Consider the following 18,966-nt stretch of genomic DNA (forward strand, 5'->3'; position numbering starts at 1 on the left):
AGAAATAATTTATGAAGACCACAAATACATGGAGTTAAAAAACATCCTAGTAAAGAATGAACAGGTTAACCAAGAAATTAAAGAAGAAATTTAAAAGTACATGGAAGCAAATGAAAATGAAAACATGACAGTCTAAAACCTTTGAGATGCAGTAAAGACAGTCCTAAGATGGAAGTATACTACAATACAGGCCTCCCTCAAAATGCAAGAAAAGTCTCAATACACAACCTAGCCTTTCACCTAACAGAGCTAGAAATGTATCCACAAATAAAACCTAAAGCCAGCAGAAGAAGGGAAATAAGATTAGAGCAGAAATAAATGATACAGAAACAAACAAACAGGGGCGCTTGGGGGGCTCAGTAGGTTAAGTCTCTGCCTTCAGTTCAGGTCATGATCTCCGGGTCCTTGGATTGAGCCCTGCAGTGGGCTTTCTGCTCAGTAGGGAGCCTGCTTCCCCCACCCCCCCGCCTGCCTGCCTCTCTGCCTACTTGTGATCTCTGTCTGTCAAATAAATAAACAAAATCTTTAAAAAAAAAAAAAAAAAGAAAAAGAAACAAACAAAAACCCCAGTAGAACAGATCAATGAAAAGCTGGTTCTTCAAAAGAATCAATAAACTTGATAAACCCCAACCAGACTTAACAAAAAGAAAAGAGAAAGGACTCAAACAAATAAAGTCATAAATGAAAGAGGAGAGATAACAACAAACACTATAGAAATACTAACAATTATAAAAGAATACTATGAAAAATTACATGCCAATAAACTGGGCAATTTGGAAGAAATGGACAAATTCCTAGGGACATATAAGCCACCAAAGCTGAAACAGGAAGAAATAAGAAATTTTAAACAGACTCATAACCAGCAAAGAAACTGAATTAGTAATCAAAAATTTCCCAATAAACAAAAGTTTAGGGCCAGATGGGTTCCTAGGGGAACTCTACCAGACATTTAAAGAAGAGTTAAAACATATTCTTTTCAAATTGTTCCAAAAAATAGAAATGGAAAATTCCAAACTCTTTCTACAAGGCCAGCATTACCTTGATACCAAAACCAGACAAAGACCCCACTGAAAAGGAGACTTATAGGCCAATATCCCTGATAAACATGGACGTAGAAATTCTCAACAAGATACTAACAAATTGAATCCAACAGTATATTAAAAGAATTATTCACCATGATCAAGTAGGAAGTATTCCTGGGCTGGAAGGGTGATTTAATAGTCATAAATCAATCAATGTGATACACCACATTAATAAAGAAAGGATAAGAACCGTATGATCCTCTCAATGATGCAGAAAAAGCATCTGACAAAACATAATTTCTTGATAAAAACCCTCAGCGAAGTAGGCATAGAGGGAACATACCTCAACATCATAAAGGCCATATACAAAAGACCCACAGCTAAGATCATTCTCAATGGGAAAAAACTGAGAGATTTTCTTCTAGAGTTGGGAATAAGACATGGATACCCACTCTCACAATTACTATTTAACACATTACTAGATGTCTTAGTCTCAGCAATCAGACAATAAAAAGAAATAAAAGGCATCCAAATTGGCAAGGAAGATGTCAAACTTCCACTATTTGCAGACATGATGCTCTATGCAGAAAACCCAAAGACTCTACCAAAAAATTGCTGGAACTAATACATGAATTCAGCAAAGTTCTAGGATATAAAATTAACATACAGAAATCTGTTGCATTTCTACACATCAATAATGAAGCAACAGAAAATTAAATCAAGGTACTGATCCCAATTTTAATTGCATCAAAACCCACTAGATACCTAGGAATAAACCTAACGAAACAGGTAAAAGATCTGTATGCTGAAAACTATAGAACACTTAAGAAAGAAATTGAAGAGGACACTTAGAAATGACTACTTAGAAAGCTGGATGTATCACGACTCTGGACTTTAAACTGTACTGCAAAGCTGTAGTCATCAAGACATTATTTTTTTTAAAGATTTTATTTATTTATTTGACAGAGAGAGATCATAAGTAGGCAGAGAGGCAAACGGGGTGGGGGGGGGGAAGCAGGCTCCCTGCTGAGAAGAGAGCCCGATGCGGGGCTCGACCCCAGGACCCTGGGATCATGACCTGAGCCGAAGGCCCACTGAGCCACCAAGGTGCCTCCATCAAGACAAGACATTATGGTACTGGCACAAAAAAGAGATGCCACCTGGGTGGCTCAGTTGATTAAACCTCTGCCCTCAGCTCAGGTCATGATCCCAGTGTCCTGGGATTGAGCCCCACATCAGGCTCTCTGCTCTCTGGAGAGGCCGCACCCCCTTCTTGTGCACTCTCACTCACTCTACCACATAAAGAAATAAATAAAACCTTTTTAAAAAGTATGTAAAAAAAATAGACATATAGATCAATGGGACAGAACAGAAAACCCAGAAATGGACCCACAACTATATGGTCAACTAATTTTCAACAAAGCAGGAAAGAATATTCCATGGGAAAAAAGACAGTCTCTTCAAAAAGTGGTACTGGGAGGGTGGTGCCTGGGCGGCTCAGTGGGTTAAGCCTCTGCCTTTGGCTCAGGTCATGATCTCAGGGTCTTGGGATCAAGCCCCGCATTCGGCTATCTACTCAGAGGGGAGCTTGCTTCCCTTACCCTCTCTGCCTGCCTCTCTGCCTACTTGTGATGTCTCTCTGTCAAATAAACAAATAAAATCTTTTAAAAAAATGGTACTGGGAAAACTGGACAGCTGCATGCAAAAGAAAGAAACTGGACCACTTTCTTACACCATACACAAAAATAAATTCAAAATGGATGAAAGACCTAAATGTGAGACAGAAACCACCAAAATCCTAGAGAAGGGCAGGGACAGAAACCTCTTTGACCTCAGCAACAGCAACTTCTTCCTAGACATGTCTCCAGAGGCAGGGGAAACAGAAGCAAAAATGAACTATTGGGACTTCACCAAGATAAAAACTTCTGCACAGGGAAGGAAACAATAAAAAAAACTAAAAGGCAGACTATGGAATGGGAGAAGATATGTGCAAAAGACATATCTGATAAGGTATCCAAAAATCTACAAAGAACTTATTAAACTCAAACCCTAAAAACAAATAATCCAGTTAAGAAATAGGCAGAGGGGCGCCTGTGTGGCTCAGTGGGTTAAAGCCTCTGCCTTTGGCTCAGGTCATGATCTCAGGGTTCTGGGACTGAGCCCCGCATCGGGCTCTCTGCTCAGTAGGGAGCCTGCTTCTCTCTCTTTCTCTCTCCATCTCTGCCTGCCTCTCTGCCTACTTGTGATCTCTGTCAAATAAATACTATTATTAAAAAAAAAAATAGGCAGAAAACATGAATAGACACTTTCCTAAAAACGACATCCAGATACCCAAAAGACACATGAAAAGATGCTCAACATCACTCAGCATCATGGAAATACAAATCAAAACCACAATGAGATACCATTTCATACCTGTCAGGATGGCTAAAATTAACAACACAAGAAACAAGAGATGTTGGTGAGGATGTGGAGAAAGGGGAGCCCTCTTGCATTGTTGGTGGGAGTGAAAAGTGTTATAGCCACTCTGGAGGGCAGTATGAAGGTTCCTCCAAAAGTTAAAAAGAGAACTACCATATGATACAGCAACTGCACTACTAGGTATTTACCCAAAGAATATAAAAATAATGATTCAATGGGATTTGATGTTCATAGCAATACCAAACTATGGAAAGAGCCCAAATGACCATTGCCTAATGAATGGATAAAGAAAATGTGGTATAGATATACAAAAGAATATTATTCACCCATTAAAGAATGAAATCTTGCCATTTGCAATGACATGGGTAGAGTATATTATGCTAGCAAAATAAGTTAGTCGGAGAAAAACAAATACTATATGATTTCACTTATATGTGGAATTTAAGAAACAAAACAGATGATCATATGAACATAAGGGAAACAATAAGAGACTCTTAAGAATAGACAAGGGTTGATGGAGGGAGGTGGGTGGGGAATGGGCGAGATGAGTGATGGGCATCACTGTGGGTTGGTTGATGCTCATATAACAAGGAGAACACTTGTGATGATGAGCACAGGGTACTATATGTTAAGAGATGAACCACTGAATTCTACTCCTGAAACCAGTATTGCATTGTACGTTAACTAACTAGAATCGACAAAAAAAAAAAGGAAGGTAAAATCTTCCCTTATATTAAACCAGGGTTTTTCAAGCTTTTTACTCTTAATATTTGGGCCTGGATAATTCTTCATCATAACCTGGTCCTGGTCCTCTATGGATGGGTGTAATCCCCTAATTCGTGATACATTCCAGTCAGCAGACATCTCAATTTAAAGAGGTTTTGTTTTTTCTTAATTCCTTTTTTTTTTTTTAATGCAGTAACACATGAAAACCATAGATTTTCTTTTTCCCCTAAAAAAGATGCTAAATAGTGTGGGGAGATACAGAAATTTAGAAGATAAAGCTACTGCCTTTTGAGAGCCTGCAAACAAATTTCACTTATAATTTATATCATTTGGATCTCATTCATTGCCCAAGCACATAATTCAGAGTCAAGTTTTAGTGCTACCCTGACTCTTCTAAAGTACAATGATATATTTTTATGTTTGAGAAAAGCTACAAACAGAACTCTACATAACTGCTGCCAAAAACCATTTTAGGGTTTTTTTTTTTAACGATTTTTTGAAGTAAATTCTACCCCTAATGTAGGGCTCAAACTCACAGCCGCAGATCCAGATTCACATGCTCTATCTACCAACTGAGCCAGTCAGGTGCCCCCAAATCATATAAGTTTTGCTTTAAATAACAGATTCCTACTAATACAATACTAATTTCTGCCCACTGCATTCAATGTTGCTACTCTGAAATGAAGAAACATCCTGAAAAAGACTCCAGACAATTCTATCAAAAAGCATCTCTTCACATAACAAAAATCTTGGGGCAGATTTAAATAATGCTCTGTGGGAGAATGCTGTTGTAAGGGAGAATGGTGTAAGGTCACAGCTCTTTACCACCCTCTATAGCACAGGGAAAGCTAGAATGAACAACAACCACTACTATAACAACTACAACAACTACGACTACTACAACTACTACTACTACTAGTAGTACTACTACTACATTCAATGCAGGTCTTCAAATTGCTCTATCTGCTCACTTAAATATATTTAACACACAACAGGAGCCACACATTCAACTTCCAATAGGAATCACTCCCAAATGTGCGTATAAAAGTATGTATCATTTGACTTTCTTTTCTTTTCTTTTTTTTTTAACTTAAAAACAACAGATTTATATTTCATAATTCTGGAGGCTGGGAAGTTTGTGATCAAGGTGCCAGCAGATTCACCATCTGGTGAGAACTCAGCGCCTGGTACATACAGGGCTTTTCTCTCTCTACCTCCTTACAAAAAGAAAAGGGTCTTTTGACTTTCAGAACAACTTAATTGTATCATCACAAGTCTTTACTTCCTCTCTAAACAAACAGCAAATTGCTATGGGATGCCTGGCTGGCTCAGTCTGTACAGCATGTGACTTTTGATCCCAGGGTTATGAGTTCAAGCCCCATGATGGGCCTGGAGCCTATTAACACACACACACACACACACACAACCTAAATAAATAAATAAACTGCTAAAAATCAGTCGTTTGTTCAACTGCTGACTTTTTTTTTTTTTTTAAAGATTTTATTTATTTATTTGACCAACAGAGATCACAAGTAGGCAGAGAGGCAGACAGAGAGGAGGAAGCAGGCTCCCAGCTGAACAGAGAGCCTGATGCGGGGCTCGATCCCAGGACCCTGGGATCAGGGCCTGAGCCAAAGGCAGAGGCTTTAAGCCACTGAGTCACCTAGGGGCCCCAACTGCCGACTTTTTAATTCATTCCGGCAAGAGGCTGTGAAGGCCACATACTGGCCAGGCACACTGTTGGGCCCTAGAGAAACAAAATGAGACAAGGCACTTTCTCCAAATTCAAGGAAGTACCCAGTCTAGTTGCTGCCTCTCAGCCTCTTTCTCTACCAGCTCTCCCATGCCAGTGGGTACAAAGCATGGTGCTGAGTCCTGCGTAAAACCAGCACTACCACAGGCAAGTGGCTAACAATTTACTAAGTCTAGTCAAGCAGTATTGCAATCTGTCTGAAGACTTGATTCAGATGTCTGATGAAACAAGAAAGCTGGCTGTTTTACTTCCTTCCCAATTTATCATCAAAATGCACGTAAAGAAAATAAATAAATAAATAAAAAAATAAAGAAAAAAAATGCACGTAAAGAAATATAAGACAAAAACGCAATAGCTCTGTCAACCATGTGTCAAAGTCTGACTCAAATTTCCATAAATTACACAAAGGGTAATGACCAAGAAGTACAACTGACCCAGAATTCATTACTATGCTCCCTGCCATATTTTATATCTCTTGAAATTCTATCCAGTGAATGCCCACTTTAACCCAGCTTATATTTGCTTTTGATTGACTGTGTGGAAGGATGAAGAAGAGTATTTGTGGTAATGTCTTAAATATAAATACACCTTTTTTTTTAAATGTATGCCCAAGCCAACAAAAGAATAAAGAAATCCTGTACAAGACAGAAAGGACAGGAATCAACAAATCCATAGGCGTATATGCAAGTACTAAAGCTAATGCTTTCCCTGTGGCCATCGCTAATTCCTAATAACTACAAGTCTGGGCTTTAATGACCCATGCTCCACAGGGAGAAGGACAAAGTCTGGGGCTCAAACACCTAGGAAAGTAGGAAACACAAATCTTCTGTGAAGAAACATACCCTCAAACTAAATCTCAAAGAAATCACCAAAAACTTAAGATACGTGAATTCATAATCAAAAATTACAATACAAATGAAGAAACAAGTCACAGGAAAGAAAAGTCAACAGAATAAAAAAAACCCCAACCCCAAACATACAGAATGAGACTTATAAAGACTATGGGTATCAAAACTAGATTATGAACAAATTTACTTTATATTCTGTATTATTTGAAACAATAAAGGGAAACCTAAAACTACAACAAAAGAATATCAATGACAACTACTAAGATCTGTAAAAAGAACCAAACAAGAGATCTAGAAACAAATAAATAAAAAACAGTACTGAAATTAGATAGAGCAAATGAGTCACTACTGCATAAAGAATTAGTTAACTGAAGATATGAAAGAAATTGTCCAGAATTCAACACAGAGAATCAAAACCAATGAATTACAAAACAGAGGTCAACAGCACATAAAAACCATCCTTCTTACTTTTGAGTTCCAGAAGGAGTTAGATTATAGGAGAGAGGCAGTGTTCAAAGGAATTATGGTTGAAAATATCCCAGTGCCAATAAACACAATTATCAGATTCATGAAGCACAACGTATCGGCCAGCAAACCAAATGAGAGAAAGCCACATCAGGATGCATTACACAGGAAAACTGTAGGACACCAAAGACAAACTGAGGATCAAGCAGATGAAGAGACATGACCACTTACAACATAATCACAGTTTTAAGGAAAACAGAGTAAAATATCAAAGTAAAAGAGTAAAATAATATCAAAGTAATTTTGGAGGAAGTAACTTTCCATTTAGCACTCTATTCCACAAAGGGTAAAACTATCTTTTGAGATCAAGGATGAAATAAAGAATTCAGAAAAACACAAAACAATGGGGTTTGTTACCGAAGATTCTCTCTAAAAATAACTCAAAAAGAGGAAAAATAATACCAGAAAAAATGTTGAAATATAAAAATAAATTATATGAGAGTCATAAACATGTGAATAATTCCAAGCAAATAGTAACTGCATAAAGCAATGATAATTCCAAATTTGTGGAGTTACAAGAAATCAAGATAGAACAAAAACTCTAGACAGCAGCATAAAGACAGGAGGGGTGTCTGGGTGGCTCAGGTCCCTTAAAGCGTCCAACTCTTGATTCCAGCTCAGATCATGATCTCCAGGTTGTGAAGTCGAGGCCCAACAGGGGTTCCCCGTGGGCTCAGCACAGAGGCTGCTTGGGTTTCTTTCTCCATCTCCCTCTGCCCCTCCCCCTGCTCTCTCTCTCAAAATAAACAAATAAATGTTTTTTTAAAAATTGGGGAAAAGCTGGGGCGCCTGGGTGGCTCAGTAGGTTAAACATCTGCCTCCGACTTAGGTTATGATCCTGGGATCCTGGGATCGAGCCCCACGTCTGGGCTCTCTGCTCAGTGGGAAGCCTGCTTCCTCTCCCTGCTGCTTCCCCTGCTTGTACTCTCTCTATCTCTCTGTGAGATAAATAAATAACATCTTTGAAAAAAATTGGGAAAAAGGTAAATGGAGATATAGGTTCTTGTCCTGACACAGAGTAAAATAACTTTAGACTTTAAGTTTAATTCACATGTTAAAGGATGACCACAAAAAGTGTAAAAACAATACACAATATTTAAACTGATACAAAGGAATAAAATGGAATTAAAGAAAAAAATTAAAAAATCAATTCAAAAGAAGGCAAGGGAGGAGAAAAAACAGACAACAAAAAAAGCAAAATAAAATGACTATAGACACAAATCCAAAAATATCAGTAGTCACAACCAATATAAATGGACAAAGGGAAAATTAAACCTCCAGCTTCATGTGCTGTACAAGGGACACGCCTAAAACAGGAGAACACAGAAAAGTTGAAAGGTATCAAGCCAACACAGAGCCAAATAGGAGAACCACACGGTATGAATATCAAATAAGGTTTATTGGAGAAAATATAACAATGGCAAAATGCTGGTGATCTGTTGAACACCAGTGCCCACACCTTTGGGCATGCCTGTCATAATGGATACCTCCCGGCTAAGGCAGTGCCTTGAGAAGAAGGGAACCACTGGAGCCCACAGGCTGCTATCAGCCTGTTCTGCCCTGAAGCTCAGACCTTCCAAGTTAGCTCTCTGATAAGCCACTCAAGAGAGAAAGTAATAAGTATCCATGCCCCTGGGTCTTGTCTCCCCTCAGTGAAGCACAGGATGGAAAAAAGATACAACAAACAAATTCTAACCAGCAGTAGCTGACAAAATTAACATCAAGCTGAAAAGCATGATTTGAAACACTCACCACTTCATGTCATCATTTTATTTCACAACCCTTATCCTTCAGTGTCAAATAACAAGTCCTTAAAAATACATCACACAAGTCATCAGAATCAAGGAAAAACTGCCAATGCCACTCTAAGATATCTGACACAATTATCTCAATTACTGAAACATTAATTAGACAAAAGGTAGACAAAAAAGTTGAATGCTGCAATTAACAAGTTTGATCCAACAACTGGAAAATACAATTTTTTTTCCTAAGCACACATTAAATATTTACAAAACATGTCCTCGATAAGTCTTAAAGCAAATCTTATATATGTCCAAAGAATTAGCATCAGATAGAACACACCATCTAATTATAATGCAATTATGTTAGAAATTAACAACACAACAAAATTTAATAAATAAAACCTCTACATTTGGAAACAAAAACAACCCATGAATCAGAAAAGAAATATTTTGGAAACTAGAAAATATTTAGAAATTGATGACAACCATCTAGTTAAAAAACTTGTGGGAGATTCCTAAAGCAATAGGTACAGACCCAGAGTGTTTTACACATGAAACTGTTTATTCAGTTAATAAACAGGTAATTCCAGCTTCACAGAAAACCCTGGAGAATAGAAGAAACTCTATAACTCATTTCATGAGACCAGTACATCCCTAATAATACCAGAATCAGACAAGGACTACATAAGAAAGAAAAACTACAAATAAATCTCACTCATGAACATGACTGCAAAAATCCTAAACAAAATAATAACAAGCCAAATCCAGGAATATGTAATAAAAAGAAAATATAGCCAACTTGTGTTTCCTCGAGGAATGCAAGTGTGGGTCAAGACTGGAAAACATATTCATTTCAATCATCTCAATTAAGACCAAAAAAAGTCTTTGATCAAATATCCATAACCACTCAATCAAAACTATTATCAAAGTAGGAACACAAGGTAAAGTCTTTAACTTAATAAGGAAAACAAGTTGTGAGGGTCTTCTAGGAAGGCTCCTTAAAGGGAGATAAGTCTCTTTTGCCTGCCCACTTCTCTGCTGCCTAAATGGCTGGTGCTCAGCACCTATCCTGGCCTATGAGGTGACCTTAAGGATAATGCCAGATACTCAGAATCAGAGAAGAGAGGGACAAAAAGAACCTGGGTCCCTGATGACTTAGAGACACTACACACAGCTGCACACTGAGCTGCATGCCTCTGTACTTTTTTAACATGTGAAACTAAGACTTTGTGTATTTAAGATACTTTTACTTATGCAGTCAAACACCATCTTAACTGAAATACTACTTTTATTCAAATGGTACTAGAAGCTCTAAATTGGGCAAAAAAAAATAATACCAATAATAATATGTAAAAATGGCTAAGAAACAAATCTGTAATTATTCACACATGACTAGAAAACCTAAAAGAATCCTATAGAAAATTACTAGAAATAAGTTTAGCAGGATGGCCGGAATAAAAGGTGAAATGCACTCTGTGTACAAGCAAGAATCAGTTAAAAATCTTTAACTTAAAAAAGACACTGTTTATACCAGCAACAACAACAAGGTAGCTAGGAATAAATATAATCTAAAAGTCAAAACTTTTGTATAGAAAATTATGAAACATTTTGGATGGATGTTAAGACCAAAAGAGGCCAAGAAGAGTACGAGTAGTTGTTAAAACAAAAGAAATTGGATACCTACCTGACAACGTGCATATAAACTCAATTCTAAATGATGGAGTATTTTTAAATATGAAAGGCAAAACTATTATTTTAAATATATAATGTCTTTAAGAGCTTGTTTTAAGAAAAGATTCTTATAGCAGATTTTTAAATTGACCTTTTCAACTATATTACACAAAAGGGAAAAACATTTTTTTTTTAAGATTTTTATTTATTTAACAGATCACAAGTAGGCAGAGAGGCAGGCAGAGAGAGAGGAGAAAGCAGGCTCCCCGCTGAGCGGAGAGCCTGATGTGGGGCTCGATCTCAGGACCCTGGGATCATGACCTGAGCCGAAGGCAGAGGCTTTAACCCACTGAGCTACCCAAGTGCCCCGGGAAAAACATTTTAACCATATTAAAAGAGCTCCTTCCAATGAAAAAAAGGAAAAAAAAGACAGGGGGGGCAAAAAACCCATGACAAACACAACTGGCCAATAAATATTTGAAAAGTTGTTCAATCTTTCAGTAATCAGGGAAAGCAAATTAAGACCACAACATGAAACCTTTTTACATCCATCAGGGTGTAAAAAAAACTTTAATAAGAGTTGCCAAAAATGTGAATCAACTGAAATTCTCCTATACCTCTGATAAAAAAGTAAGTCAGTACAACTACTTTGAGTACAGTACTGTTGACCTTTGAAAAACATGGGGGTTGGGGTGTGCACACTGCCCACCCACCATGGTTGAAAATCCAAATATAATTCTCCACTTCCCAAAAATTTTAACTACTAATAACCTACTCTTAACAGCAAGCCATCCCAGAAGCCATCAACAATCGATTAACGTGTATTTTGTATGTTATACATATTATATGTTGAATTTGTACATTACATAAGCCAGAAAAAAGGAAAATATTAAGAAAGTCATGAGAAAATACATTTACAGTACTGTGCTATATTTTTTGAAAAAATCTGCACAATAGTAGACCCATGAAGTTTAAACCTATGTTGTTCAAAGATCAACTGTACTTGGTTTTACTAGTAAAGCAGAAGAGGCACAACCTATGTTCCAGCAATTCTACTGATATCCCTTTGCACAACTGCACCAACTAACAGGTACAAGAACATTCACAGCATCCGTGTTTGCAGTACGAAAGAACAGTAAACAATTAAAATGTTAGTCAATAACTCAGCAAAACAGCAGAGTGAAAAGAATGAACTCCACCCACATAGGCCAACATGGATTAATCTCAAAAGCAAAAGCAAAAGCAAAAGTCAGAGGATATATATGGTATGATTCCGTTTATACAACGGCCAAAACCAGCACAATTAAACATACCATTTAAGAATGCCTCCATGTGTGATTAGATTATATAGAAAAGCTTAGAGTGCTTAACAAAAATGTCAAGATAGTGTTTATTTGTGGCTCCTCCAGAGAGGAAGATTAACTGAGTTAGTGCAAACTACTAACTGGCTAAATTCCATTTCTTAAACTGAATGTGAGGCCCTTGCGAGTTCATTTAATTTCTCTGGAAATAATCCATATTAGCTATATATACTCTTCTCTCTTGACTATGTATTACATAATACATTTTAAATGACCCAAGAAATATCCAAAACGCTGTTTTAAACTATCTTGTTCATCTTTACGGTTTTTTTTTAAAGGCCACTGGTATGTAAAAGTAGTTTTTAAAATATAATAAAATAATGACATTAGCATCTGATACCTGATACTTTAAAGGCCGAGGTTAAAGATATTCGTGCACCCTACCCTTTATAATGCACATCAACTTGTCTTCCAAAGCAACCCTGAAATGCAAAAAATGTCAACGTTTTGCGCAAAAATATAGACTTTATTGACTTGCACCAGTACAACCATTCTTGTATACGCCAAACGACATGCACTCTTCATCTGCTAATGAAATCCTCTAAATTTGTTTTCGTGACAGCGATATTAAAAGACAAATATATTCAGTTAAATAACACTGAGGGAGGCTATCATTTAATTATGGAACATCACATTTCTATCTTAAATTGCAGCCTGAAGCGTCAAAAAGAATCATCTTTGCTTAAGGCAACTATGAGATAAAACTGGGACACTCGAGCTAAAACCCGAATTTGAACGGTGACAACTCTGGGGCTTTAGGCAAATTCACGGACGCAGTTTCCAAATAAAAAGTTGTTTTTCCAATTTCTGCAGCAGTTGGCAGGTATTTCTATGACCGCTCATTCCATAATATCCCTGGCAAGTCAGTACCAGTCCCAGCAGACGAAGTCCCCAAATGCACAACCACTGAGCCCCGACCGATTCAACAATCCACGCCCCCAGCCTAAATCTCCTTGAAACAGGTGGTCTTCCATGCCTCCCTCGTCCCGGGGTGCGGGGAGCAATGAGGGAAAGTTCTGGGAAGTTAAGACGAGTCCGTGAATCACATGGGCAAAACTCTGCTGGGATCTTACAAAACATTCATGTCATCGAACCCCCTCGTTTTTTGAAAGGCAAAGTATGTCTCAGGGAGAAGCGCCCCTGCTCAGGATCTAACAGCTACTTAAATTCGTCCCTCACCTAGCTCAGTGATCCTTCCCCCTACCCATTCCCCAAAGCTTCAATTCGTCGCTAACACGGAGGAGGTGAGAGAACTCCCACCTCCTTAGCTTGGCCAGGTTGTGAGGGCTAGAAAGGGTTGTAGAGATCATCGGATCAACCCTTCTAACAGGTGTGAAAACAGAACAGTTAAGTGACGCAAGTTGAGCGGTTAAATCACCGACCCTCTGTCACCGAGCGGCAGGAGCCTGACAAGGGCAATGAAAGATCATTGGCGACCCCACTTCCCGTCTCCAGGACGGCGGGTGTCAAAAACACCCGACACCTCGACTGCAACACAAATCCCGCGCTTGCCACGCAGAACCGAGAAGCCGGTTGGTGGGGAAACTCCAACCGCGGGTGCGCAGCACCGATAATGCCGCGACAGGGCAAGAACCCAGTCCCGCCTCTTTCTTCCGCATCCGTCGATGGGGAGAAAGGGAAACAGTAAGGCTGCGGCGCCTCCCGCGAGAAGGGGTACCTGAGGCTCGCGCCGCAGTCCCTCGCCGCTACCGCACAGGAGCCCAATACCCTGCTTCCGGGATCCAGTCGGGCGGGGAGGCCCGGAGATCGCAGGAGGCAGCCACCGCCCCGCCCCATCCAAGCCCCGCCTCCCCTGCCCACTCTGCGGAGGACGTGGGCAACTTCCGGGACGCCATGCGTCACTAAGCAGCCGATCCCCACTTCCGGAAGCAGCCCTCCCCGCTCTGTCCATTTCTGGGACTGCGCGATTTCGATCGAGATTTCCGAGCTTTTGATTGGTGGACTGAGAGAGCGGGTCTCCGCTGATTGGTGCCGGCATCTTCTGCCCCATAGACGCCGTGGGGCGCAGAATTTCGGTCTTCTGTTTCCTGCCGGCCGCGGGTGTCGCACCGCGACCATGGTGGATGTCATGGAGTTGCCCAGGTCGCGCGTCAACGCCAGCATGCTAGCTCAGTTCATCGACCGGCCGGTCTGCTTCGTAGGAAGGCTGGAAAAGGTGCGCGCCGTGGCTGCCCTGGGCCCCCTGCTTTGGAGCCGGGTGGAGGGACCCCTTGACCGCCAGGGCCGTAGCCTCAGGGTGGAAAGGTGGGGTGGAGGAGGACAGGCCTTAGAGCAACACTGCGCTCCCAAATGCTTCGTTTTACACGCGCGGGCGTTCTGCGCACTTTTTAGCCCCTGCAGCCCATTTTGGCGCCACTTTTATGGCGCGGAATCGTGACGTTTTCAAATACGCTCGGTTCTAAATTCTAACGTCCTCCCCTCTGGTTTCTTTTTGTATTTACAAAGAAAATTGTAGACCTGACTCACACATTTACCTCCTGATTTTTTCGCTTAGCCAGACTTGGCAACTGCTCTGGTTTTCTAGTTTCTTTCTAATGGAATTTTCTTTTCTCAAACTTCGCTTTCTTGTTGGTCACTTCGTCATAAACATTCTTCAGTTGTCCCTTCCAGATTCCATAGCAGTCTGTGTTCTCATCTTAGTGTTAAGAGTGCAGCGTCTGCATCCTACTGATGAGAAGCAGCCCCAAAGTTTCGGAGTCAGTGAACCGGGAAAGCTGAGGGGGAAAAAAACATAAAACTATTGTAAAGCCTTAGTAGTTCATTTCAGCCACTCGTCCTCTTCGTTCAGTAGGTGTTACTTGACTTCAGAGTAGGCAAACTGGGTAGGAGTGGAGTCTGGTTAACTGCTCAAGGCCACAGCAAGTAGCAAAGCTGACTTTCATCCAGACCTGAATGCAGTCTTTACAGATCAGTAGTAGAGCCCAAATCTTCTGGCAACCAGTTCTGTTAACTACATCATACTTATTATTCATTTTTTAAAAAAAACTCTCTACCCCCAAGGTAGGGCTCAAACTCACAACCCTGAGGTCAAGAGTGGTACGCTCCAGCACTGAGCCACACAGGTGTGTCCCCATCAAACTTAATTTTTAAAACAGACTCTCTGGTGGAATACCTACTATTTAAATCATGAGTGCTAGTAGATCTCACTTTTAGACATTATGAACCCCCTTTAATTTGTTGTTAGGGCAGGGCTGCCAGATTACTAAATAAAAATACAGGACATATTTGTACTAAAAAGTACTGTTTATCTGAAATTCAACTTTAACTAGGTGGTGTTTGACCAGTTGCGGTTAACACAAGATTATAATCTGAACCAAATTGTTCAAAACCAAATTGCTTTGTGTGCATTGACTAAGTATTTTTGGGTCAATCTCATTTTCCAACTTACAATATTTTTATTTTAATGAGATTTTAAAGTTTGTTTTATGTTTTTTGTTTTTTTAATCCTGTGTTTCTTTTTTAGATTCATCCCACTGGAAAAATGTTTATTCTTTCAGATGGAGAAGGAAAAAATGGAACTATTGAGTTGATGGAGCCCGTATGGTCAAGTATTAATTCTAAGACTCTTTTTTTTTTTCTTTTAAGATTTTATTTATTTGTCAGAGAGAGGGAGAGCAAGAAAGAGAGCACAGGCAGGCAGAGGCAGAGGGAGAAGCAGGCTCCCTGCTGAGCAAGGAGCCCGATGTGGGACTCGATCCCAGAACGCTGGGATCATGACCTGAGCCGAAGGCAGCTGCTTAACCAACTGAGCCACCCAGGCATCCCTAATTCTAAGACTTTTGTAGTTAATTCATCTTGCTGATGTTTCTGATTCTTGGAGTGATATAAAGGACCACCTCATAAAACTTACCTGCTCGAAAAATTAAACTTTTGTCCTCTTCTTACATTATATATCCCTTTACATTTCTAACCAATGATTCTTTGGGCTCCCTGATTTTTTTTTTTTTAAGATTTTATTTATTTATTTGACAGAGAGAGACACAGTGAGAGGGGGAATACAAGCAGGGGAAGTGAGAGAGGGAGATGTGGGACTTGATCCCAGGGCTCTGGGGTCATGACCTGAGCTGAAGACAGCCGCTTAATGACTAAGCCAACCAGGCGCCCCTTGGGCTCCATGATTTTTTAAAACATCCCTTAACTGGGTAACATTTCCTATTCCTATAAAAGACCAAAAAAATCACATTTAAAAAAAAAACCTTTTAAGTCATTTTTTCTTTCAAGAGCTTGACATTTTAAAAATTCTGTTTTGTTTTTGTTTAAGTGTACTTTTAGTTATCACTTGTTTTTACATTTATTGTACTCCAAAAATTTTTTTTTTTAAATGACGATAAATCCATGTGTTGTTTGGGTAATATATACAGAATACACTGCACAAGATAAGAAAATAGAAAGTTCCTTTCAATGGGTCTTTTTAAATAAATTACTCCTTGTAGAAATCCTAGACATTCTCATTATCCTTAAGTGATTTTGTCTTCAACTTAAACATTTAACTGGATCTTTGGACCTGAAGGTACTGCTAAAGGTAATAGGACTTGACATGCTGACATTAAGTACTCAAACATTTTTAACAACTTACAGTTCAGTTTTTGCATTGGTAAATTTTAAGCTGATTTTGTTACATGAAAGATTAGTAAACTGTAACAATTTTCCAAGTTACCAACTAGAAATATGACAACACCAATTTGACAATTTGTCCTTTGTGTTAGCTTGATGAAGAAATCTCTGGAATTGTGGAAGTAGTTGGAAAAGTAACAGCAAAGGCAACCATTATGTGTGCATCATATGTCCAGTTTAAAGAAGATAACCATCCTTTTGGTAAATAAAGCATTCTGTATTAAGTACTTTCATGTAATTAGGAGGAAAACAGTTTTCTTAACTTGAGATGTCTTGGTCTTGAATCTCAGTCCTGCCATTTTTCAGTTACTATAGAATTTTCTGATCCCAAAGGAAAATGGGAGAACATTTTGGCCCCCTTTTAAGTAATGCTTGTATATGCAGGAAACTAATTAAAGAGTATTTATGGGAAGAGAAACTTAAAACTTGGCAAACAGAAATAATGTTAATAGATTTTTTTGTTTTATCATATGTATCAAAAGCATCAAATAATGCCTAACACCTAAAACCAGGCAAGAATTTGCCTGTACAATGGATATCAAAATGAGTAGTTGCCTATTGCCCATGTCTTTTATTTTTTAGAGCCACGGGTAAATAGCTGTGATGATCCCTATCTATTTTAGAAGATAGATTGTGAAAATAAGTTGATCTCTATAAAAGAGAAAGAGGTAGAAAGCTTTTAGATAATAAATGATGCTACATCTTTCCATTATAGATTAAATGTTTGATAAATTTTTTTTTTTTTTTTCAGATCTTGGACTTTACAATGAAGCTGTGAAAATTACTCATGAGTTCCCTCAGTTTTTTCCTTTGGGGGTGGTGCAATATGATTGATCTTGATAAACACATTGAAGACTGTTACAGGAAGCCCCCTGATAGTTGAGGGGAATATTTCTGTGATTTTTAATACTTAATTTGTTTTCTTTTTAATTTCATTTACCTAACCTTATTAGATATTGCAGTATCCCACTTTTGATGTAACCTGTCTGTATACTGCAAGTTAATTCCTCATAAAGAATCACTTCTCCAGTGTACGGTCAGACCAGATATTGGAACAAAGCAGTTGCCTTGAGTTTAGTTTTGTGTTTTATTAATAAAAACTGAAACAGACATACTGTTGATCATTTCATTCTTACTCTTTTAGTCATGTATTCAAACACAAACTTGGAATTTTCATAGTGTAAGGTCAGACAGAACTTAAACCTACCAAATGAAATCCTGGGCCACATGTGTGAAGAATTTACTTGCTACCTCATAAACTACATTATGTTAATTATTTCCTTGACACTGAAAAAAAGTGATTTTAATTTATTAAAAGAGCAAACAGAATCCTTATCTTTTATAATTTGTGAGAACCTATATAGAATTCTCCAGAGAATCAGAACAAAAAGAACCATATATATCAGAACTATATATATGAGATTTTGTTACAGGAATTGACTTATGTGGTAATGAAAGCCAAGGAGTCCCAAGGTCTGAGAATCAGGGGAGTTGATGTAACTTGCAGTCCAAGGTTGAAAACCTGAATAGTGGGAGGCCACTGATTTAAATCCCAGAATCTGAAGGCCCAAGAACCAGGAGCTCCAGTGTCAGGACTGGAGGAGGTGGACATCCCAGATATGGCAGAGCAAATTTGCTCTTCCTCCACATTTTTTGTTCTATTTGGGCTATGAACATATTGGATGATACCCACCTATTTGGTAAGGGCCTCCTGATTCAGATACTAATCTCTTCTGGAAATGCCCTCACAGACATAGCAAGAAATAATGTTTTACTGGCTATCTGGGTTTCCCTTAGCTAAGTTGACATATAAAATTATCACAGTACCTCTTTCTCAGGATTTTGAAACCACATTTACTAATGCCAAATAAGGGATATCTAATCATTAGAACAGTTGACGAAATCATTTGATCTTTTTTCTTCCTTTCAACTGTCATTCTTAGTATGAAATTTCTGTTTATTTGTACTTCATACCACTAAGTAACACTGGGGATGGGCCAGGTTGGGATGTGGCAATTATAAAATAGAGAGTAAAGCAGAATAATTGGTAACTTATATGGCCAGTCAGGTTTTATGGCTTGACTTAATTTCTTCAGTTGGGAAATTAACTAATTCTAAATTTAGATTATAAATTTTACCAAAGATATTTATTTTATGGACACTTGGCTGGTTCAGTTGCTAAAGCATGCAACTCTTGATCTTGGGGCTATAAGTTCAAGCCCCGTGTTGGATGTACAAAATTTGAAATTGATAGTATCTTCA

General features: G+C 38.6%; 2 protein-coding genes across 2 annotated transcripts in view; one reads left to right on the top strand and one right to left on the bottom strand.

Annotated features, from left to right (window-relative positions):
* Window positions 1-14,216, bottom strand: part of UMAD1 (UBAP1-MVB12-associated (UMA) domain containing 1) — a 219,503-nt gene extending 205,287 nt beyond the window's left edge. Inside the window, exon 1 of the mRNA XM_032304286.1 lies at window positions 13,749-14,216. Coding sequence (XP_032160177.1) covers window positions 13,749-14,193 — 445 coding nt within the window. The 5' untranslated portion in view covers window positions 14,194-14,216. The remainder of the gene's footprint in view (window positions 1-13,748) is intronic.
* RPA3 (replication protein A3) lies at window positions 14,085-17,818 on the top strand. Its single transcript, XM_032304288.1, has 4 exons — window positions 14,085-14,245; window positions 15,554-15,628; window positions 16,797-16,905; window positions 17,456-17,818. Exons 1-4 carry the CDS (start codon window positions 14,147-14,149, stop codon window positions 17,536-17,538), a joined length of 366 nt encoding a protein of 121 aa, XP_032160179.1. The 5' UTR covers window positions 14,085-14,146; the 3' UTR covers window positions 17,539-17,818.
* The last annotated feature ends 1,148 nt before the right edge of the window (window positions 17,819-18,966 follow it).

The sequence above is a fragment of the Mustela erminea genome, chromosome 11 (assembly GCF_009829155.1).
Source record: "Mustela erminea isolate mMusErm1 chromosome 11, mMusErm1.Pri, whole genome shotgun sequence".
NCBI classification, from domain to species: Eukaryota; Metazoa; Chordata; class Mammalia; order Carnivora; family Mustelidae; genus Mustela; species Mustela erminea.

What these genes read in the sequence shown, in the direction of transcription:
- RPA3 (XM_032304288.1), top strand. Translation starts at nt 14,147, where the DNA reads ATGGTGGATGTCATGGAGTTGCCCAGGTCGCGCGTCAACGCCAGCATG. An exon ending in TCGTAGGAAGGCTGGAAAAG is followed by an intron (nt 14,246 to 15,553) that starts GTGCGCGCCGTG and finishes TTTCTTTTTTAG; the next exon opens with ATTCATCCCACTGGAAAAAT. An exon ending in AGAAGATAACCATCCTTTTG is followed by an intron (nt 16,906 to 17,455) that starts GTAAATAAAGCA and finishes TTTTTTTTTCAG; the next exon opens with ATCTTGGACTTTACAATGAA.